The sequence below is a fragment of the Melanotaenia boesemani genome, chromosome 11 (assembly GCF_017639745.1).
Source record: "Melanotaenia boesemani isolate fMelBoe1 chromosome 11, fMelBoe1.pri, whole genome shotgun sequence".
In the NCBI taxonomy this organism is placed as follows: domain Eukaryota; kingdom Metazoa; phylum Chordata; class Actinopteri; order Atheriniformes; family Melanotaeniidae; genus Melanotaenia; species Melanotaenia boesemani.
In genome coordinates this window covers 32,819,431-32,843,139 of record NC_055692.1, presented here as the reverse complement: position 1 = coordinate 32,843,139, position 23,709 = coordinate 32,819,431, and the positions used below count along the sequence as shown (strand labels likewise).

General features: G+C 37.6%; 1 protein-coding gene and 1 long non-coding RNA gene across 5 annotated transcripts in view; one reads left to right on the top strand and one right to left on the bottom strand.

Moving 5' to 3' along the window:
- The window catches only part of adgrd2 (adhesion G protein-coupled receptor D2), a 69,053-nt gene extending 47,023 nt beyond the window's left edge, over window positions 1-22,030 (top strand). For 2 of the 4 annotated variants that reach the window (XM_042000567.1, XM_042000565.1), the window contains exons 17-25: window positions 1,537-1,670; window positions 3,539-3,654; window positions 8,166-8,286; window positions 14,661-14,702; window positions 14,808-14,861; window positions 14,951-15,098; window positions 19,621-19,679; window positions 19,781-19,811; window positions 21,248-22,030. In XM_042000567.1, the coding sequence (XP_041856501.1) occupies window positions 1,537-1,670; window positions 3,539-3,654; window positions 8,166-8,286; window positions 14,661-14,702; window positions 14,808-14,861; window positions 14,951-15,098; window positions 19,621-19,679; window positions 19,781-19,811; window positions 21,248-21,255 (713 nt within the window). In that variant the 3' untranslated portion in view covers window positions 21,256-22,030. Of the gene's footprint in view, window positions 1-1,536; window positions 1,671-3,538; window positions 3,655-8,165; window positions 8,287-14,660; window positions 14,703-14,807; window positions 14,862-14,950; window positions 15,099-19,620; window positions 19,680-19,777; window positions 19,812-21,247 lie in introns of all 4 variants that reach the window. The other 2 variants (XM_042000566.1, XM_042000564.1) reach the window with 1 other exon arrangement.
- Window positions 12,796-15,988, bottom strand: LOC121649611. Its single transcript, XR_006012138.1, has 3 exons — window positions 15,899-15,988; window positions 13,421-13,424; window positions 12,796-12,807 (listed from the first exon to the last, which is right to left on the bottom strand). It is a non-coding gene; the product is annotated as an uncharacterized LOC121649611 (long non-coding RNA).
- Window positions 22,031-23,709: the final 1,679 nt, after the last annotated feature.

Sequence of the window (23,709 nt, the reverse complement as noted above, 5' to 3'; positions counted from 1 at the left end):
GATATGCCTCATCATATTTTCTGTTTTTCTTTTTTTTTTTTTGGTAGTTGAGATGAGATGTTGTCAATTCATCATCATTTGCCCATTGGTACTTTCACAAATTTGTCTATATTTTGTTTTATTTAGCCTTGCCCAACAACATGACAAATATTAATATCATGTTTGATCTTTTCTAAAAAGGGTTTATATTGATGTTTTCTGTTTCTGAATGTTGGGCCCGTAAACCAAACTACATGGGATGCAGGGGCGTAGACGCTTCTTTAAACGAATTTTCAACTGCTTAGGAAGCTATTTTCAATCATTTTTTAAACACAGGGCGATATATTGATTGGTGGATAATTTTATTTTTTTTCTATAATCCTTGTTCCCAGACTTAAACACTGAAGTAATTGTAACAGCTTTCCACACTGATGGAACAATAAAATGCCTAATTGACAGATTAACAAACGATTGGACATACAAGGACATCTTTGAAAGCTTTTATAAAATTGGTATCTTTCCCATATACGTCCTTAGTTTTTCAAAACTTTTATAATAGAGTTTATTTCTGTCTCATTAATTTCTGCTACTGTAATAAAAGACAAAGACTCATTCAGCAGATATGTGACATTTTTGTATGACAGAAAGTTGTGACATTTCACAGATTGAATCTTTAAAAAAATGATTGAATTTAGTTGCCACAGCAGCTGGATGTTTCACAATTTCATTCTTAATTTGTAATTCTAATTTATTGCTTTTGTCTGTCTCGCTTTCAGTAATTTTATTAATTTCCCAAACATTGTTGTCATCACCATTAGCAGACTTTAGATTTACGCATTACTTGAATCCCTTTGTTTCTTGCTGACGTGAAAAGTTGTCTCTAAAGAAAGTCCAGTTTTGAGCTTTTTTATTTTTTTTGGTAATAGATTCCTAGTCTTCATTGGTAGGTCTGTTTTACTTGTTTTTATTACAGTAATATCTCTTGAGGCCCAAGCACAGTTTAAAGTTAACCATGTTTGTTTGAGTATGAACCTTTTCTATTTTATGATTTACACTAATTCCTGATATTCATTGTCTCCCGTCAGGGTTGATTATTTACAACATGTTCAGTTTCACCTAAATATTGTCCTTCTTGTCTCTTCGTCTGAAGAAAACATTATGTGATGTTATGTTATGTTATGTTACATTGCAGCCTTAACCCAGATTTCTTTTTGTTATTTTAGGTTGTTTTTTTTTTTTTTTTAAACATCCTGCAGCTGCTACTGTTCATGTACCCAAATCCATCTGTGAGTGTGTTATGTCGAATGATGAGCCAAGAACACAGTGTGAGTCAGTTGCACAAACAGCCAATCTTCAGGTGTTACTCTCATCTCTCTATGCAGATGTTCTGAATGCTGCCTCAGACTAAACAGGCAAAAAGACGAGAATAGACTAAATATTTCACATGAACAGGCGCTGCAGTGGTCACTGTTTTAGAAATATGTCTTTAAACATGCATGTTTTGTTATTGCAGCAACCCCAACCCTTCATCTTCTTTCATGCAATTGTTTTTCTTAGGACTGCCGGTCCTGATAGTTGGTGTAACATTGGTGATATCAGTGAACAAGTACAAGGCAGACGATCACTGCTGGCTAAACATGAAGACTGACACAATCTGGGCCTTTGTGGGACCTGTTATATTTGTGTTGGTGGTATGTATGCAGACTATGAATGTGTATTGTCTTTACACCTGTTTCATTGTGTTTCACTAGTTAAGCTGCAGTTTGGCTGTAATTCATGTAGATACAAAAACAAATTTATGTGTTGTTAAATAAATTTAAATAACAGGGTAAAAAGCTTTGTTCAATAGGTGCTAAAGCACTGTTTAGGATAAATAGCACCTTAAAAGGATCATAGAAGATGACAGTACACACATATACACAATGCTGAAGTAGTCACCTGTATCATCGCTGGTAGTCATTGCTGCACCTGAGACAACTGGATCCACTCACAGATGAAAATATGTTTATGTCTGTAAGAATTTTGGCCACTGATGGCACCCATTCATTCACAACGGTGCTTGATATTGAAGTAATTTCTATATCCATCTTCACCACTAGATATCAGTAATTCTTGAACACTGTGCCTTTAAAGCCTGAACAAAAAAAATAGCGATTAAAAAATTCCTTAATTATTATTATAATTTTTTGCTAAATTGTAATAATAATAATTTTCATATAAGTACCGTTTATTAGCGTGTGATACGTCCAAATGACTGTAGAGCAAAACGTGTCCATCAGGGTACAACCTAATACCTGTCCACTCATCCAAGTATCAGATTGTATACAACGGGGCTTTGTGCAATGTATTTACGATAAAATGATCCCAGAAGTCTTTGAAACTGTATGTATTAATTATGATATTTGAGGTGTTTAAAAGTTATTAGTTTTTGTGTCTTGTAAATTTAGATGTGTAAGTGAAAAAACAGCATACACAGACACACACACGTCTTGGTCTGATGATTTCAAAATGTGAACTGTATGAAGGGGAGGACTGTTTAAATACAAGTCATCTAAACAGAACATTTAGTGGTTAGTTCATGGTTCAGACACATCTTTTGTTCTTTAGAGAACATCATGCTGAGCAATTAATATTTAAATATTCAACAGTTGTGCATGTGCATGTGGAAGTTTAGAAAAAGTCATATTAAGTTCACACATAAAGATATAGTGCATTTTAGGTGTGTTCTGACATCATACTAAATATCCTTACCTTTTGTGTATCGTGCATGTTTTTTCTCCTGTGGACTTTGCAGCACACCTTTTCAAGTTACACCTAGAAACCTTTTAGTTTAGCTCCTGTCTTCTCTGCTGGCCAGTGATCCTGGTGCAAACAAGGCCAAGCAATGATGTTACCTTCCATTTCTGATAGCCACAGAGCTGTATAGACACATGACTGTACCATCTCTAAACCAGACAAAAGCTTGACTACAGATGTTGCTGGAAAAGACACAGAACTGTCTTTATTTATTTAAAAGTGAAAAAGACAACATGATAACACAGCAACCAGCAGCCAGTCCAGTTGGTTTCAAATTGGTCTTAAGAAGTTTTTCATTGTTTCTCTGCATTACAGTTATCGCTGATTCCTGGACTGTGAACATAAATTCAAAGCTAATGCTAAGATTAGCCACATTAGCTGCTTACAACTACCACCACAGACTCTTCTGTTGTTGTGGAGACAGTCTTGCTCAAAGTAAAACAGAACCTTGAAAGCCAGACATATTTTAAGTGACATAATTCCAGAATTATTCTAAACACCCATTAAATCCAAAACAACGTTAAAAAGACTACAGAATTCAGCTTCTCCACCTGAGAGAGGCCAGGAGCTGCAACACCATGAAGTACTGAGGTATTATACATTATTATGTGTGAAAGCTGCTTGCAGTGATCTGTTTTCTTCAGCCTGAGCAGGAGGGAAACAGTTCCCTCCTTTTCATGTGAGCTTGAGGCCAAGTGGATCTGCAATGGCACAGCTTCTGTTTGCTGGAGGCCGTGTTGATGCTGTTGTCCTCTGCCTGCAGGTCAATGCAGTTGTGCTGTGTCGGGTTGTCATGGTGACCGTTTCCAGTGCTCATCGTCGTGCAAAGATGCTCAGTCCAAGCTCAGCATCAAAGATGCAGACCTTTGACCTCTCCTGGTGAGATACAGTAGCATCTCTACCTCTCTCTTTCACTCTCTCCCCTCCTGCTTTTACTGTGCTCTCTTTCTTGAGTTGTTTTTCTCGTGCGCCCACGCTCTCTCTCTCTCTCTCACACTCTTCCCCTCTCTCACACACACACACACACACACAGACTTGGTCAAGCAGGCCATAGTCAATAGAGACAGTGTGAGAGATTGGGAGTTCACTGTGGGAGTTGCAAAGGCTTATCAACTTAACACCTGGTCCAAGCACAAATGTGAGTGTGTGTGTGTGTGTGTGTGTGTGTGTGTGAAGTACATTTTGGATCTGTTTTTTAAACCTCTACTCTGCCACAAGTGTTTTCATGTTGTATTACGTGTCCAGCAGTGCTGCCTACTGCTCAGTGTCTAAAACAAGCAGGCCAGTTTACTGAACAAATCTAATTATTGGGACTTTAAGCAGGCATGTAACACAAGCATCCAGACAATAACAGTCAGTATTATCTATGAGGTTATTCCCTCAGCCAGAAACAATTTTACACATACATATGACATTAATATTTTTTTAGATTTAGATTAAATATTTAAGTTTTTCTGTGAAGGAAATACCGCTGTTAAAAAGCATCTTATTTCTTTAGTGTTGGTAAACTAAACACTTGTTGCATCACTGTTTGTTATTGAACTGTATGTTCTAATGTGATTAATTGAGATTAATCTCAGATAATCTTGCAATAAATTAGAATGAAATATTTGTATTGTTGCCTTAACTGATTTTTACGTTTGAGTTATTCCTAAAACTAAAACATCATCATTTCCTTTGTGTTTTTTTTCTGACTTCCTCTGCCTGTGTCACCAAGCTTGACAATTTCTTAAAGTATCAAAAGTCCATGACCTCATCTATTAACTTGTTAGGACCACTCCTGGCACTGGGTGCACGGTGCTCCTGAAGGAATAGCCAGCATGCACGATGTTGCGAAAGATGGTGATCCCGTCGGGAGCGCCAGAACTCCTGTTGGTCTTAAGAGGTTAAAAAGTCATTTCCAATAGCAATTTGTGGATCCTCAGTACTGCAGATACTAGCATTTTACGTTCTAGAATCGATTTTCATGTTAGAATATCAATATTTTACTGATTTGGGGTAAAAAATGCAGTTTATTGTGAACTGGAATACAGTAGAAAGTAATTAGAATTAGAACAAATGACATCTGTTATGTGGATTTTTAGAGCCGTCGTTGCCCAGCAGCATCTTGAGGCTGAAAAACAGCACTATACAATTTTTGAACATTTTACAGCATTTGAGATGCAGAGTGAAGTTGCAGCCGAGTTTTTACACAAAGCCCTAGCAAGTGGCTGTTCTGAATGCGCTTCATGCCTGATTCAGAAAAAAACTAAAGAAAACATTGTCGTAGGAAGAAAGGAAAAAATAGTCAGAGACAGAATAAGAGATAAGACCAGAGTCAAGATAAAACTGTTTTTGGTGGCTGTGGAGCTCACAGTACAGGTAGGATGTAAGAAAGATGCTCTATTAGCAGTCGATAGGGGGCCCTGAGAAAATAGTTCTGTAGTGCAACATTAATATTATTTAAAAAAACTAATGAATCTGCAGCTAGTTATCATCATTGTAGATGTATTTTAGAAACCTGCTTTTTGTAATGTACATTCAAAGTACCACATAACTTCACGAATAATATTGGTGGCACATCTAGTATGTGCAGTATGTATAAGAGACAATCACATGTCAGAAGTAAATAGCTCTTTCTAGTGATTGATTGAATAAAAGAAAGAAAGTTGCACCAACATGTCTTCTGGATAAGGAGGGACTGGGATCTCACGTCTGTATTCAAACAGATCCTCCTGCCCAACTCTGTGCAAGCTCTCCTCTATTTAAGGAAAGTAGTTGCATGTTTGTCTTAACCTGGTAAAAATGCCAGAATGCTGTTCCCTTTCTCCTTGTATCTCTTCATTCCCTCACAAGCAGACTGAGAGTAGATGTATCTGCCAGCTGTGTTACGTCAATTCAGGAGATTAGAGGGAAAACGACTTTCAAAAATAAAGAGAAGAGCGAGTGGGCTTTGTCCTTGCAGACACATTGCAGTCTGAAAACTCAATCTTTACCCAGGTGCAGCAGTGTGACAACAATAGTGGTTTGAACAAAGGCAACCTTTCTGCCTTGCCCCATGAAATGGTTATTGGCCATATAAGCGCCAGGATCATTGAAAGGCTGATTGCAAAGGAAAACTGTCTGGGGGAGGCACTAAAATCTATAGTTGTGCTGAGCTTTTTTATGAGGATTCAAGGTGGAAAAATCTGACAATAACTTGAAAACTTCACTTTAAATCTTTGTCTGTCTCCACTTATTTTCTCTAAATTGTTAAAAATAAGAAGCACTTGGCCAAATAATCCCTCCTCATGTGTTTCCCAAATATTCCAATACTTCATCAGAAGGATACAAAACAAAAAGCCAAAAGAAACATAAAATAGAACAGACAGAAAATCAGATACAATCTAAATACTGCAACAATGGAACCCACATTCCTCCCAGTTCAACTCATACAGTGTTAATTTCTTCATGGAACCAACTATCAGCTAACTCTTAAAACATAGTTGCATCAAAGTCCAAGTACAGCAAATTCAGACATCTACATGGAAACAAACTCTACATGTTAGAGAGAAGTTGTTCAAACATGTTGGAAAAGTGTATTTTATAGAATTGGAGAGTGTAAGGGTTTGTCATTGCTTTCTATTGAAATGACACAGTGGGCTTGTGTATTTAAGAAGATAAAAGGCAACATCAACCCTACCCCCCCTAATTAGCCGCTAATCGTTCTTCCTGAAGTCAGAGAACTGCATCTTCTGTGGATACCAAAATGAGTAGAACTCGCAGTCGGTCTAAACTGCAGAGGAAAAGGGTGAAGTTTAAATTTGTGGCACCACTGCAGACCTGGAGCGGCGCAGAGCAACTAGTTAGTGAACACAGTGTGGATTCATCATGTGCAGAGCTGCAGTTGTAAAAAGCTCAGAAATGCTTCTAATACATTCTTTATTATTCACTTGTACTCATTTTTATCAGAGTCAGCTGAGATTAACAAATATATTGATACACTGCTCCCACTCCTGAATGATTTTCCCACACCTAACTGGCATGCTCATGCTGCACTGATGAAAACTCCTGAGTTGAAGCTGACAGGAATATTTAATTTCTGCAGTGTGTGATTGGGATTTTACGTGTAAGATGTTTGCTTTGGTTAAAATGAACTTGTTCGGTGACCTGTGGTGTGGTGCAGTGTGAGGGCTTCTTTTCCGGTGATTGTAATACCTTATTTTACTGCTGATGGAGTTAATCATTTGTGTTTGGCAGGATGATTAACAGTTCATTTGTCTGTGAAGTGACTAACAGAGTGTGTATTTAGGCTACATCCACAGAGATAGAACTGGTTTTGTTTTAAGAAAAGTTTTCCATAAAGACAAAATAATTAAAAGAAATGTGTGTCCACACAAAACAACTGAAAACACTGTCGTACCAGAGGCCTGTAAATCCTGCTCAGTAGTTTCTGCAGCACAAGCAACTTTGTAATCCTCTATCATTGTAGCCGTTGATGGGTTGATGGGTTTGTGGATCCATGGTGTTATCAGTTCAGAAAAGGTGCATATGGGTTGAAAAGGTGGAAACAAAATTGTGGCACTTTCAGATTTATTCACTTTGCGATCAAGTTTTAGAAAATGAACATGTTCGTAAAAAGCTGGTTCTGTGTGGTCAAAACGTCCAGACGTTAAAAACTTTAGTGAATACACCTCAACTGGTCTGTGTGGGTATGGCCTTGCATTTGCTTAACTCTGACTTATAGCTTGGTACATTTCTTTGCCGGAACAATACTGATCAATACATTTGTTTGAATATGTCAGATAGGGCTTGAAGACCCTTCAGGACACCAGTAAAAATGGGTAGATTTGTTGGTCTCTCCAAATTCTCCCTAGGAGTGATTGTGTGATGGCTGGATGGAAATAAAATATCAAAAGTGGTTTGTTGCAAATTTGTGACAATAGTCATTAAGAGTTTAAATGAATTAAGCTGTCAACTGTCTGCTGAATAATTATGTAAACTGAGCAGAATCTCTTTTCTACACTTACAACACAATCATCTCCAAGAATGGACAATAGCTACGTTGCTCTTTCTCTGGTTTCTACTTCATTCAGCTCTTGTCACTCCTCTGATTTTGTTTTGATGTTATGCATTAATGTCCTCAGCCTCAACTCAGACTGCAAGTTCAAATCCCATCTGGCTTTTACACTTAGAATGAATGTACCTGGTTAGTGTTTGTTACAGGCTACACGGTTTGACTTTCGTTGGTCATTGGACTGTGAAACTGCATTTTTTTAAACACATGAACAAATAAACTACACCTTTAAAAAAATGGTTTTCACGAGTATATTAAAGTGTCTAAAATTCCCACGAGAATATATGAGCTGTATATAAAAACAAAAGTGTCTTCATGCATTTACTGTTTGGTTCTTGTTTGTGTACATCTGTAGGGCTGTGACCCGTCCAGTTCTCATCCTGCTGCCTGTCCTGGGTCTGACGTGGTTGTGTGGAGTGCTGGTCCATCTGTCTGTGGTGGTTGCCTACATCTTCATTGCACTCAACTCTTTTCAAGTAAGCAAGACTCAATTGTCACCGTGGTAATGTTATAGTATTCCAACAGGAAAACAAACAACGCCACAGCGTTTGTATCCCATCAACGGCATCATGTGGTCAAGTCAGACCACCATGGCAGTTGACATGTTTGAGCCATGAAAAGATTGTATGGAACAACTTGCAAGGTTATATTGAGGAAGCCAGATGTCTTGCATGCAGGATGAGGAGTTATTTTATTTGACAAAACCAAAATGATGCACACAGCAAACATTTCAGCCTGGTATAAATATATTAGATATTAGATATGACCATTTATCAAATAAACTTGTGTTAGTTAACAAAAAGAAACCTGAAAATTGCTAAAGAGCAACAGATAATTTATATTTCACTTTAGCTCCAGTATCGTGTATTTTTTAACATTCATGTGCATTTTGCATGAAGCTATTTTTCTTTCTTTTCTTGCATTTTCTTTTCTTTCTTGTACAGATATCAGACTATGGAAACCTGTGCATGTGTGTGTGTCCATAATCTTTCTGTTTAGCATCAATACCCAGTGTTGTTCATGTTTGAACTAGTTCTTGTGAAGTGTAAAGGTCAGTTCATATAAACCAGTTCACTTCATGTTTGCGTACTTTGTTCATGTGAGTTCATCAGCTAGCAGAGGCCTAATTACATGCATGGCAGTTTCACAAGCACCATCACATTCATGATAACTTGAGCAGTGACGGAAAGAATGCAATCCTGCCAATCCTTTTCTACACCTTCGAAAAATGTAATTTTCTTAGGCAGATCTTTTTACTGGGTGCCATAGCTTGATTTCAAATCATTTACAACGGCAAAAATCTTTAGACCTCTCATCCTGAACATGAAGAAAAGCCTGTTGATTACCTAACCTAGCTAAAGCAGCTTCTGTTTGTGCTTTCATCAACAAGTAAAGAAAACTGTTTCCAAAACTAAATTAAATATGAAATTATGAATATTAGATATATTATAGATAAATAACCTTGAGGGCGGTGGCCTTTCTGTGTGGAGTTTGCATGTTCTCTCCGTGTATGCGTGGGTTCTCTCCTGGTACTCCGGCTTCCTCCCAGCGTCCAAAAACATGCATGTCAGGTTAATTGCTGACTCTAAATTCTCCCTAGGTGTGAGTGTGTGTGTGAATGGTTGTTTGTCCCCTATGTCTTGGCCCTGCGATGGACTGGTGACCTGTCCAGGGTGAACCCTGCCTCTCACCTGTTAATGCTGGGATAGGCTTCAGCTTACCCGCGACCTGTCATGGAATAAGCGGTACAGAGAATGAATAAATATAAATAATGTAATACATAAATCAGCTAAGCTGTTTGTTAATACAATGATGGTAACACATACAACCTACTGTATGACAAGCTAGGCACTGGCATGTAAACCAATAGAAACAGTGTACAAACAAGCTATATATATATATATATATATATATATATATACTGTATATGTATGTATGTATGCAGTAAGCGTGTTCAAACTTTTACCTGGTACAGTATATTTCTTTTTATTCATGTCTTTATTGTGCACTTTTAATCTCCTTCTGTTAGTATTTTTGATTTATTATTGTATATTGTGTTGGCCAAAGGACTTGAGGTGACTTTCTGATTTGGTTTGTGATGCCATTTGATGTGAATTGATTACTACAGCTGCAGCCAAATATAGGCATGACCTATGCAATGCTAAGGAAATCTAATTGTAAACCTATGCAATGCTGAGGATCAGACACTTTAGACTAAAGATGAAAATTAGTTTTGCTATAATTTTGCATAATTATATTTTAGGCTTATTAAATGTACTATCCCTTAAAAAACTAATTAAATAAAATAAATTTAAAAAATGTTCAACTCACCTCAAATAAAGTAGCATGCAAAGTTTTCCAGGGGGCTTGACTTTAAAGTTGTGGATGAAGTTTGGGAACCACTGTGTTATTGTCAGGCATTGCAATTATTGTTTACAAGGTATTCGTGCTTGTGACTGTTGCAGAATTTGCAAAGTTTGGTGGCTTATGCTGCAGGATGCATGTGCATGACCAAAAAGAACATGAAGAACTTATGAAAATGCCCATTTTATTTTCAGACCCACTTTCTTTTCTCTAAATGGATCTTTTTAGAGAACATCTTTATCTTTTTATTACATTTATAACGATGAATGTGTACTCATGCACCTGGTGTCTTTGGATATGTGTGTATGTGTGTGTATGTGTGTGTGTGTGTGTGTGGGAGGTGGCAGCCAGTGCTTTGAACGACAGGTCATACCAAATCTACCTCCAACTCTCCTCCCTAGATAACATAACACTCATTTCCTTTCTCTCACACAATTCCTTCTCTTCCCATTTTTCTACACTCTGTTCCTGTTTTCTTATACCTTTCTGTAATTCTCTGTGTTTATACTTTCTTACTGCTCCTACTCCTCGTTGCCCTTTCCGGGTCTTTAATTAATCAAATTGAGCTAGCCCCTGGGTGACCCCCAGAGAGCTGCTAGTTAATTTAGATTTACTGCCAGTGTCCAGTTGAGGCCAGATAACACTACAGTAGGAGTTCTTCCTCATGAAGGTAGGAGTATGACGCTGAGCCAGTCCATCTCCTTACAAAAAAAGCAGAAATAACTTCATCATTGTTTCATTTACAAACAAACTCATGAGGAACAAGCTAGCAGGGAGTTTATATTTTGTTGGGCCTTGGAGAAGCAGACCTAAGAACTACAAACTTTCTCCATCTAAAAGAACCTAAACTTTAAATATTTAATAGGCGTTTGAGAAAATGCTAATCTTCTAAATTTATGAGTAGTTACTTACCACTCCTAAGTTCTAACATAAAAACAAAACCTTAGCTTAATCATTTTAGAAGTGCACTACAACCCATTCAAGCACACACTCATACAGCACTTCCTAGTAATTATCCATGGAGCAGTTTAACACCGTCACACAGGGGCGATGCTACACATGTAGCTCTACGATGTACCCATTACCATCACATTTCTACCACACATACCTGCTATATCTACAAAACAGACGACATTATATTCCATTTACTTCCCTTTGTTAAACCTGTTATTACCACTACTTCCAAACAACTGAAACCAGATCTATATGGAAGAAAATGTTTCCACAAACATTGTGAACGTGATGATTTGTTAGGTATACAACAAATAATCTGCAACATTGAACAAAGGAAAGTCAAACCCTAAAATTATTGCATATTTGACATTTCTTAATTAAAAAAAAAACAAAAAAACAAACATATATATATATATATATATATATACATATATATATATATATATATATATATATATGTACATGAAGTTGATTCAGCCACTTCAAACTAATGTATATATTTAAACACACTTTACAGATTTAAACACAATTATATTTCCATGAAATCCTTCCAAACTCTATTTTTATTGAAACATGACACTAAAGTCTAAACATGGCTAAAAGATAATGTCATAAAATCTTTCGTTTGCTAGTGGTGTAGCTGGCGGTTCCTGGTTGTGTGAGCATAAGCAGGCGGAGAAAAGCTAACTGGTACAAAGTCCCTGTAGTGAATTTAACAACTGACAGTTCACAGGCTTTAACGAATCTTTTATAAGTTAGTGTTAGCGAATGTGATTAGTTTAGATTATTCCAGGGCACAGACCTCTGGGTCTGGCAACACCTAAACTATCACACACATTCACACACCGATGGAAACATCAGAGATGACATTGGGTTCAGTGTCTTGCCCAAGGGCACTTCAACATATAGTCTAGGTCTAGGAACTCCAGTATCAAACCACCAACTTTACAACTGGCAGATGACAGCTCTTTCTCCTTAACTCCAACCACTTGCTTTCATCAGGAACGAAAGCCAGAGGTTGGAAGATGATCAGATAGTCATACAATATATTAGCTACTATTTTACTAGATCCTGGAGGTTTAGCAAACCCTGACCAGCAGGGAGCTGCATTACATCATCTGCGTTGGATCCTTTATCAATATACATCTACTTCTCTTAAACAATTTGAATTCAGATAAAAGGAGAGTCCATGTAAGTTTAAGTCTCCTTCATCTGTATAGAACATGTAAAACCAACCGAGGTTAACCCTAAAACACAACAGCAGGTAGAAGTTCTGTTGGTTTCTGTCCTCCACCTGCAGACACGTCTCGTCTGTGTGCTGCGACACTTAGAAAATACTTTTACATTTTGATATTGTAAGATTTAATAATATCTCTCTAAGAAAAAAAAGGAGACGAATAATTTACTGCTCTCATCTCCTGAAGCGTTTATTTATTTGTTGTTGGTTTAACTTTTTTACGCATGTTGTTTCAGAGGATTCTTGAGTAATACTTTTCTCCTGCACTTAAACTTTAGCTTCAAATATATATTTTTAGAATAAATGTTGGGTGAACCTGAACGAATAAACCAAACAGGGATGTTTTGGCTTAAAACTCGGCAGAAATAATTTTCTCCATTTCCCTCACTCCCAGTAGAAACACGTTCAATTTCCATTTGACTCCTAAAGGAAGCTGCTATCACTATTTATGTGTAAATGATGGCGCTCCTGAATGCAGATGACCATGAACTGGCACCAGCAGGTGGTTTAGAACATGTGGAATTTATTAACAGCTGATTATTTACTAACTAGCATACGACTTATTTGGTTGATAAATCTAGATTCTAAATATCATATGTAGGATCTATGTTAGGACATCTGGAATCAGATCAAACTATGCACATATAAAGTACATAAAAAGCAACATATTTGTTTAATTATTTGCATAATTTAAAGGATTCTCCTTGTTTTACTGTCTATCTCTTCACTTCTCTGTCAGATCTGACCATTTTTTCCCCAAACAAATAAAAATAACCAGGTAACAATGATAGCATGCATCTGTAATAAAGGATGATCTTTAAAAAAAGTACCCCTATTCCAACATCCACCACAGCATGATAAACTTTCATATTCTTGATAAGGGAAAAACAAAAAAGCCTGTGTGCTATTATAACCTCAAACCAATCATAATTATCAAAATTAGCTTGAAAACTGTCCACTACAACTTTGAATGCTCAGCCTCAATAGAAAATATAGATTAAAAAAAAGAAGAAAAGCACTGCCTCTAGCACTACATGACAGCACCTGGGTCCAACTGGACTCACAGCAGTCTGACACCATTTAATTATGACGTACCATCTTGTTTGAATTCTTACTTGTGTTGTTTTTACTCTCTTAAAAGTCACTTTGGATAAAAGCTGCTAAATGACTGTAGAACAGAATAGTGTGGAATAGATATGACAAAGAAACCTTTTAATTCTTTGATTTTATATGCAATTATTGAGTTTAAGCTCATTGGTGTTTGTGTGTCATGAAAAAAGTGTTGCAACATAAAAAAGCAGATCTGAAAGTTAAAAGGATTCAACTGATTCTTGAGATCTAAGCAGGCTGCATCATGTCTGAATGAGTTAATAAAAGCGGCGACAGCGTAACTGACCTGTACTTTGTGAGGAAAGAAATAAGAGTTTCAGGTTGTAACGTGAATTAGCACGTAAGTCTAACGTGCTGTTAGACAGCAGCATTGCTAGCTGGAGGAAATGGTATTGATGTGTTGATGAATAAACTCTGTACAGTACAAATCTGGATCATAGGAAGCACTGATGGAGTTCTGACATGGAGAAATTTATTCCCACTGTTTTCTGATTTCTTTGGAGAACTGAAGTTTGATACATAAAAGTGAAATTGGTTGGTGCAACATTAGTGTAATTCAGACCATGAGGGACATTATTTCAGTAAAACTGGAGTTGCAGAAAGTATTCGTTACATATTTTTATGTCTAACTTCCCATTTGCCCTAACCTCAGCCAGTTTTCATGCACTGCTTCTAGATTTTCTAGATTTTTCAGTGAAATAAATAACTTTATGGTAACGTGGAATTGCTTTTACAAGCTGTGTATAACTTTTATTTTAATACCTGGCAAGAAAGAAGAAATTATTATATCTTTAGCTCAACTTTACATAGTTGTATTCAAACAACACAGGTACAAATTTTTACAGCCTTGGTGCCACTAATGTTGCATAAAGCTGGGTGAACGGATGTCATTTATTTACTATTTCTATTACCAGACTTACTCTAAGACAAAAAACCGCAATCTTTGTGGAAAACAAAAGATTTTTCCAAATAATATTATTCTAGAGGCTTTGTCTGGATTACTCAAACAATAGAGGCACATTATGGACTCAGTTGTGATTTGAAAGATATTTACTTTTTTGTTGGTAAAGAGAAAACTACAGTTTAACTAAGGTCCAATTGTGAAGCACTTAGTGGATTTAATGCAGCTCCATTGTCAGTAAAAGTTTCTTTTCTTTTTCACATGTTCCTCTCTCTTCTTCACAGGGCTTCTACATCTTCTTGGTATATGCTGTGTACAACAGTGAGGTAAGACAGCGTTGTTAGTGCTGCTGTTGCCTCTGCAGCAGAATATTTTGTCTTGTGCAAGGCCTCTTAGTCAAACTGTGGGCATAAAGACTGCCTTTCATTTAGGTGAGGAATGCCATAAAGAGGATCAAAGAAAAAAGAAAGGCCTTGTCTTTCACGGTGAGTGGGCAAAGAGCACAGAGGACTGACAGAAATTACCCCCCCTCAACCAAACATTTATGTAACGGCATTCACGTATGTATTTTCAGAACTGCTCCCAGCCAACCAGCTTCCTACCATCTCAGAGGGCTCCAATTACCTCTTGGAGCCGCAATCCACCAACCCCCTACAGCCCAGAGACCAGTGAGACTTCTGGACCCACGAGCTCCACCTCTACGTCACTGGTCATCAAGAATGGTGAGAAATGTACTGTATTAAAGTACGTTTTCAAGTCTAACAATACTCAACTTGTGTTTCAGGATGATCTAATAACAATGTGTTCCGTCTGTTTGGTGGGCATTGGGTTTATTACAGTTTTAATTTGCATAGCTCCGCCTCACAACAGAAGTTCCCAAAATTTTCTCTGACCAAGCACTTGATTAAAAAAAAAAAAAAAGACTGTTGGATCCTCCCACAGAACCAGACTTCTGTCTCAAGCTCTCTAATATTGTATTTTTTTATGATTGGTTTGGTACAATGTTGACGAAAGAGCCTTTAAAAAAAAAAAAAAATAGTTAACAGTTTTGGACAAAAATGGACACTACCTTATAAAAACTACATTTTGTCACCATATCAAACACACATTGCTTATATAGGGAAAGTCCTTTTTTAATCTTTTGCACACTTTTACCTTACTCATGATTTGTGTATTAAAGTCTTTAAATTACAGAAATAAATTCAGCAAGAACTACACAAGACCAACAATGTAGACTGAGGAAAATGCTTATTTCTTACCATGTAGGTCTACTAAAAAAGTCAGGTTATGTCAGTTATGTGCAGGGATGGATTCAGCACACAAGGAGGTTCTTCTATCGTTCCCTTGCAAATAAAGATATCTTGTGATGTCAATTAAATCTTATGGCCAGATGCAGCTACACAAAGATGCCACAAGGTATAAAGTAGTTTTTTTGTAAATTTACGACAATAAGGTGTCATGGGTTAAAAAAAATGGTGGGATTTTGTAAGAAAATGTGATAAACACTTGGATCGTGGATCACTCATTGTGGATTTACCACGTAGAGTCTCTAAATAAACCACGTTTTGTGACTGGACTGTAAACCTCCTGGGTGAGATGTCTGAAAACTTCCACAGATGACCTGAAGGGTAAACTGTCAATCACAATTTCTTCCGGAGTTACACACTGCCATTCCAGATAATTCCTAGCGCTCTGTGGTGCCAGCTTCTGGAGAGCGCTCATGAGTCATCCAGTTACATCACTCCCTGGCCAATGGTGGCCTGCAGTCTGTAGACACTACATTTTCAACTCGACCCTGCTCACTTGGAACGGCAGCCGAGTAGGTCCTTAGACATGTCGGGAACCAGGTGATGTTCTGTAATGGAAAACCCCAGAAACAGAGTCAAGTCAAGCTGAGAAGGTAGTAGTGGAAAAGGGGCATTAGACTAGTGACTGGTGGGTCGCAGACCCAGTTTCAGTGGGTTCCAGGCCTTTACCTGGGCAAAATGTTGTCAGGATCAAAAAGATCCCCTGTTCTCCCATTAAATCTGCCAGACTCCAGTCTATGATATCAGGTTACACCTCACTAATGAGCAGAGATGCCAGTAACGCGTTACAAAGTAACGCGTTACAGTAATCTGACTACATATTTTAACAAAATATAATCTAACGCGTTAGGATGTCCTACAATGTAATCAAATTACCGTTACTCTTCACATTCGTCCTGCGTTACTTCGGCACTCCCCACTCCTTTCACATATGATTTGAAATCAAGCGCCGTGGACGAAAGTGTATTTATCTAACTCAACACACCTTCTCATTAACGGTGGTACAGAAATTTTATGTACTCGTAAGCATGCAGTTACCTTTCTTCGCTGAAACTTGACCTTTTTTAAATCGACAAACACAAATCATTCACTGCACATGACTTTAGAAAAAAATATGATATAGAAACTTATTACCCTGGTGCATGATGGGAGGTCCGCCTCTCCACTTCCCTCATCAGAACCTATTCCAAACCGAATTGATTTTTTTTTTTAATAAGTCCGTTACTATTTCATTATTTTCTCATGTGTAAACGTAAAACATAATGCAGATTTGTCTTATGCTTTTTTTTTTTCTTTTTTTTTTCGTTTTTTTTTCCCCCGTAATTTTCAAAACTTGCAAGCTGCCTCTGGAACTGAGGTGGACGTTAAAGTCCGGTTATCGGAGAACGTGACATGAACTCATGTATTTACTTATGATGGTAGGGAAGAAGCACTGAATGATTTACAAAGTTAATAAGAGACTGACTATGTTCATAGAAGGTGAAAAACAATTAAAAGTTACAAGTTGCAAAACATTGTAAAGTCACCATTCGTAACTAATGCACTTTCAGTAAAGTATATGCGAAAAAAAATCGATTGTCATTTTTTTGTTTGGGGGGTTTTAACTAATAAAGTAACTAGTAATCTAACTTAGTTACTTCTAAACCTTAGTAATCAGTAAAGTAACTAGATTACTTTTTAAAGAAGTAATCAGTAATCAGTGGTCAGATTACTTTTTCAAGTAATCTGTGGCATCACTGCTAATGAGGTCATTAGGAGAGCATTTCATGTTGTGTTCTTGAATCTTTTCTAAATTTTTTATTTATTTGGAGTCTGTGGTTAAATGTTGGCTGTCATAGATTCAGTGAGTATCCTCAGCTAATTTAATTTTATTTACCATTTAAAGACAGACTAAGAAGATTTTCTTTACTTCTGAGCTGCACTTTGGATTCCATACGTTTTACAGGTAAAGACTAGTCTGGGTCTGTTAAAAACAGCTGTTACAGAAACATTTTGATTGTTACGGCAGCGTTATGTTTACGGGTTGATTAAGTGACTGAATAGTTTTACTAGCACAGTGGTTGTTGTTAACAGTTTACATCAACAAATATGTCATCTATCCGATTAAATTCAATCTGATCAGAGATTCCAGCAGATGTGGATACATGGATTCTGGATAAAGTGATCTGATCTGTTGTATGTACATGAGGACAGATTTAATATGAATGCTTTTGACAAGCACAGTGCCAACTAGTTAAAAAAAAAAAAAAAGAAGGTTTTGTTTTGTTTTTGTTTTTTTTTAACCTTTTGACCATCTAAATCTGGGATCACCAGCTCTGGACCTCTTGAGCCAGTGTTCTGCAGGTTAGCTGCAACACACCTGGTTCCCGGGGACTAGTTCTCCAACAGCTTGTTGTCAAGGTCTGCACCAGCCTCCTTACTACCCATTATTTGGGTGAGGTGTGCTCCAGCATGGACATTCTGAAAACCTGTAGGACACTGGCTCAAGAGGTCCAGAGTAGGTGATCTCTGGTCTAAATTCTCAATCATCCTGAACTCTTTCAGTTTCTAACAAAAACATTGGATTCATTATGTCACGTAAACACCATGTGGAGCAACAACATACATCACAGAAATGATCGGAATGAGTACACATGATTGTTTTTTCCAGCTATTCTGATGGTGAAAAGGTTTAAACCATCCCCATCTATGGATTGAAAGTTCTTTCCGATCGAGGCTGATCGGATTGGCTGACATGTTTACGTGACACATTTTCATTCTGCTCGGACGTTTGATCGGATCAAGGGGCACGTGAACGTAGCTGAGAAAAAACTTTACATTTCTGAGGGTTTTTAAAAACTACTTCTCAGTTGTTCCACTTCTTTATTTCATGTTTATTTCTCTACAATCTGCAACAGAACCATTTTTTTATTGAATAAATTTGAAAAGTTAAAAATTTTCCTCAACTGGGTGGATCTTAAATGCACACCAGTTAAAAACCACTGCATTAGACAACCTTCCACCCCCCAAACCTCCCACACACTGCTGGGTCTTTATACAGTGTATGAGTGCATTTGTAGGTCTTCATTATTTGCTTTGAACTACATTTTCTTTGCTCACAGTGTGTTTTGATTTGTGTCCAACTTTAAGGATTTTAAAGAGAGTCTTGCAGTAGTCAACACCTTTATGGTTACAAATATCTACCAAAGCAATAACTGCACAGACCTTCTGCTCGGTGCCGTCATTTCTGTGCTTATAAAGGAACCTGAATGCAGTGAATGCACAATGGATGTCGCCTATTCAGCAAGATGTGAGAAAAAATAAAAGTTATAGTTTTCCTAGATGTATCTTAATCACTGTGAATATTTGTGAACAGTTCACAGTCGCTTCGTGTCACAAAAGGAATAAAAGAATAATAAAAAAACACATTTCTTCCTGGAATGTGAAGCAGCACACAGCCTGTTCATAGTTAACACATGTCCAGACTGTGGAGATGAGGTATGTGTGCAGGAAAAACAAGCCTATGGGTATCTTTTGGGCCTCAAAAAGCCTCTCCTTCACATTCACCTGTGCTTTAAAGAAGTGTCTCCTGCACTTGCTGAAAAATTTGTAGCAGTGATGGACATCAAACTACAGATGATGTCCTGTCCATTCACTAGACAAAGCAGCAATCTGGCCTGCTGATACAAAGCTGGGTCAGTGCTCAGAATCAGGAGGACAACAAAGCAAATCTGCCAGCAGGAAGAATGAAATGAATTTGTCCTTTAAGTCTCATCATGTTCTTTTGTTATTCAGATGTTTTATTTTTTGTTCCTCTGTGTGCTTTAGAAAGCGTGCTTTGTATGGCACTCAGTAAACTTGGCTTTGTCTCATTGTTCTGGCCTTGCATAAACAAATGTGTGGGTCCTGATGAAAACTTTAAATTCACACGGCTTTTATTTTATTATTCTTGTTTTAGAGAGTTTCAGAAAGGAGAGCTTTGTGAGCTTCTCTTTGAAACAAGCATCTGGAAACCAAGTGAGTAAAATTAGCTTCATAACTGGACCATGTTATATATTGTTTATTATTATACTGCTTGAATATGAATACGTTGTCTGTATTTTTTTTGTTTTGAGCAGGTGGTTCAGCTGACAGGGTTCAAGCCATCAGGTAAAACACTGACATAACGTGATGCTGGTTTCACATCATTTAGGAGTTTGTAGTTCACATACTGAGCTTTACAAAGGCACAAGTCCTATATTATCTTATTGCACAAAAGACAAAAGACCATAAATTTATGGACAAAAAACTCTCAAATGATTGTGTAAACTGCACCAGAAGATGCAGAAATGAATGCTTGCATGCTAAGTGCCATGTTAGTTCTGTGCAGAAACACCCATTGCTTAAAACCAGGAAATAGATGGAAGTGCAGCTCCTGTTACTTGGTCACTGTCTGATAAAGCAAATTTTAACACAAATATTTATTTTTAATGTACAAATTAAGCAGCCCATCCACAATATTTTGTGGCCGCGTGGGTCCTGAACCCTTGGCCATACGGTGGCTGCTGCAGATTTCTGAGTGATGTGAAACACAGCTTCCATCCACACCTGCATTCATTCAGAGTTTGTAAAATAGTTTGATCATTGCTGTGATCCATGCACTTTTGACGGTGAAATATTCTTTGCCATCTGTACTTTTCATGTCCCAGCTTTCACCCGAGGCCTCTGTCCTTCCTTGTCCTTGTCCTTCCAGTGTCAGGAGTATGCTGAGCTCACCCTGCTGTTTTCTTAATATGCCTTCAAATCAAACTGCATATGGAATATTTGAAGCAGCCTTGACAAAGAGAATAAAAATAAGCATTTGCAGTTGAGTGAATGAAATGATTCATGCATAACATACATAGTCAATAACGCTGTTTCAAGGCAGGGCTGTAGGTTAGAGTCATTATTACGCCTGTTATACCGATATGAAGGTAGTTATAGAGATCAGCTTATACAATAGATGTCATTTGTCTATTGAAAGCTTTTGAGTATTGTTGGAGAAAACATGTTCTAATGACTTCAGTCCCATGGGTCAGAGCTCAGGCAATGATGAGGAAGATTCACATGTGATACAAAAAGCTGAGTGGAGGTTTTATTTTTTCCTGATAGTCTCTATTTACCTTTCCAGTGTGCAGCATTAGGACTGTGTGAAAACTGCCCCCATCTCCTTTGTTGATGGGAACATACAGACGGACACAACAGATGGTCCCCATGTTTCCAAAAGGTTAAGTCACTGCAGATAGTTCTAAATTGGCTGACAGTAAGGAAAAGGAAGTTTGTAATAGATTCATTAAATGTTGAGGCGTCTGTGAGGAGTGCCTGATGGACGGCATTCATTGTTGAGAGAAAATAGAAGTTCATTCTCTTAATCAGGGAAAGACAACTGTGGCCATTCACACTATCAGCCATTAAGCACTCCAGCACCTGCTCTCTCTCCCTCAGCCTTTCACTCCTCTCCCTTCTTCTGTTCTCTTTTGTACACGCACACACTCGTCACGCAAAACCATGAAACATCGGAGCGAGCTGGGAGTCGCTGCTAATGCTTTCCACTTTATTTCACACAGGTTGTTGAACGGCAAGTGGACTGGATCCTGTACTAATTTACCACACACTCATCATCACTATAAAAGAAGTGGACACACAAACACACATTGGATGGAGAGCGTGGAAGAAAATGTGCATGAAGGAAGATGAAGCTCCTCCTTCTCCCACTGTTACTGTACTGTTCTCAGATCAGTATTCATCTACGAGCTCACTTACATAATATCCCACAGTGGTGAGGACGATTCTGGTCAGCTTCAGTCTGTTTTCAGGTGCTTCAGCTGAAAGAGGAACACTTTTACAAACTTGCCTAAAATCTGAATTGAGCTTCAGGACTCTTTTGGGGCAAATGACAACTTCCTGCAGTGTGATGTAGAAACCTGAAGTCTAACAATGGATTTCCACTGATTATCATGTACTTAGACCTTATTTAAAGAATGTCTAACCAAGTAATAGGATTAGTTTTTTTATGAAAAAAAATCATCAGACGCGATTCTTTAAAGGATTGAAGAGAATTTTTTACATCTTCAAACTGCTTATGCTTACAACAAACACACACAGAAGCAGTTCAAAGGTCAGAAACACCTTCCTGTTCTGTGCATGCATCATGTGCTGGATTCATTCTCTTTTTTCGAGCTTCAGTTTCATCATGGATCATCAAGTTCAATAATGCATCTAGTGCTGTAAAATAAGCCTGAATAATCAGACAGGAAGTGGCTTGATGTGTTGAAAGTGTGCACATTAACTTCAGTTTGGTACCAAATACCATTGAGACATGTTTTTTTTTTTTGTTTTGTTTGTTTGTTTGTTTTTGTTTATTTTTTTCTCCACACATTGCAGAAATGTCTGTACAATTACAGCAGTGGCAGCCATTTTGACCCTATCTTCCTCCCTGCGGTGCTTCCAGATGCGGAGGCCCTGCAGGCTGCTGTTCATAGCTCTGCATGACTCAGCTGAAGTAGAGCTTGATATTAAAAATCATGGTTTCATTGATATTAGAAATCTTGTTAGACATCATGGTGACCTCAACATGGCCTGTATGCTCTATATTTAGACATTTACAGTATGTAGGTGGACATTTGTTCTTCCATTAAATGAAGTCATTCAAATGTGAATTGATAAAGAAAGATGTGTTAATCTTTGGGGAAATTACAAATCTCCCAGTGAGACTGTTTGTTTTAAATGTTCAGAGTAGATGTGTGTTTCTGCAACGAGACAAGGCTCAACCCTGTGACTGCTGTGTTGAAGCATGTACTTATTTGCTGTCATTTGTGTACAAGTGATCAACACTGTGCAAAAAGAGCCGACACAAGTGGAGCTTTACCTTGTTGTATTTTATTGGTTTGATGCTATTACAATAAAATATATCTAAAGAAAAGAAAACATTTTGGTCATTTTCTCTTTTGGGAGAAAAGCACCTCAGATAAAGACGGACAGACTGTCAACTCACAGGAGAAAAAAAAAAACTAAAAGCAAAAACAAAAAAAAAAAAAACAATATCAAGAGAATCAGTTCCACAACAATAGCGATTGGACCTCAACATAAAGCAGATAACTTTTTCTGTGTTAAAATGTTGAAATCTTCATATTGTAGTAGATATTCACTTCACAACATAAATATACTATACAGTGATAACACACAGCTGTCAACTGGAAAACCATGGTGTGTGTGTGTGTCTGTGTGTGTGTTAGGCAGACACTGCATTAAGGCAGGCGGAGTGATTGTCTATGACACCTTGAAATGGCGAACAAGGAATAGGCAGAGTAAAAAGAGTTTTAACACACATGGGAGACCAGTGTGGGACAAAACACGACAGTAGGTGTCACCATGGACTCAACGACTACGCAGCGTTTTCACCCAGACCAGTTTCTGATAGTGTAAAATAGGCTGATAAGGCCTGCAATATTCTCCACTGAATGTCTAATATCAGTCAGTAATTATCATGCTTACCAGTGCAGAGTTACAGTGACCTGGGATGATTACACCCTGGCATGAAATATCCTGGATTTATTACTGACCTGTCCATTGTACTGAACTGAGGAATAATCATTCATTGCTTTAAATGTCACTTCTACTTGCCCACCCTCCACAGCTCTGAATCTAAGCACCCATCTCTCATTTTTACAGTATTCAAATACATTTTAATGCTCATTTATTGCTACGCTGCCAGTCTTCCATCATAGCTTTGCAGCTATTTGGCAAAAAGTTAAAGCTAAAATAAAATTTAAAAAAACAAAGGACATAAAAATCCCTGGATCCAGATTCTGATCTGTGGTAATAAAAAAAATTCAACCACTTTTGGAAAACTGGTTGTGAAAATTTGTTCAAATAAAGCTGTAATATGACCTCCGCAGGGAAGCTAAAAGCAAAATCTGAAAAATACCCACACAACAGCCTGCAGCCAGCCTGGCGTACACCCAGACAAAAGTAATGCCAACAAAAAGCTCTGATCTGAGGAAATATTTTTAACTGGAGTTCCTTAAAT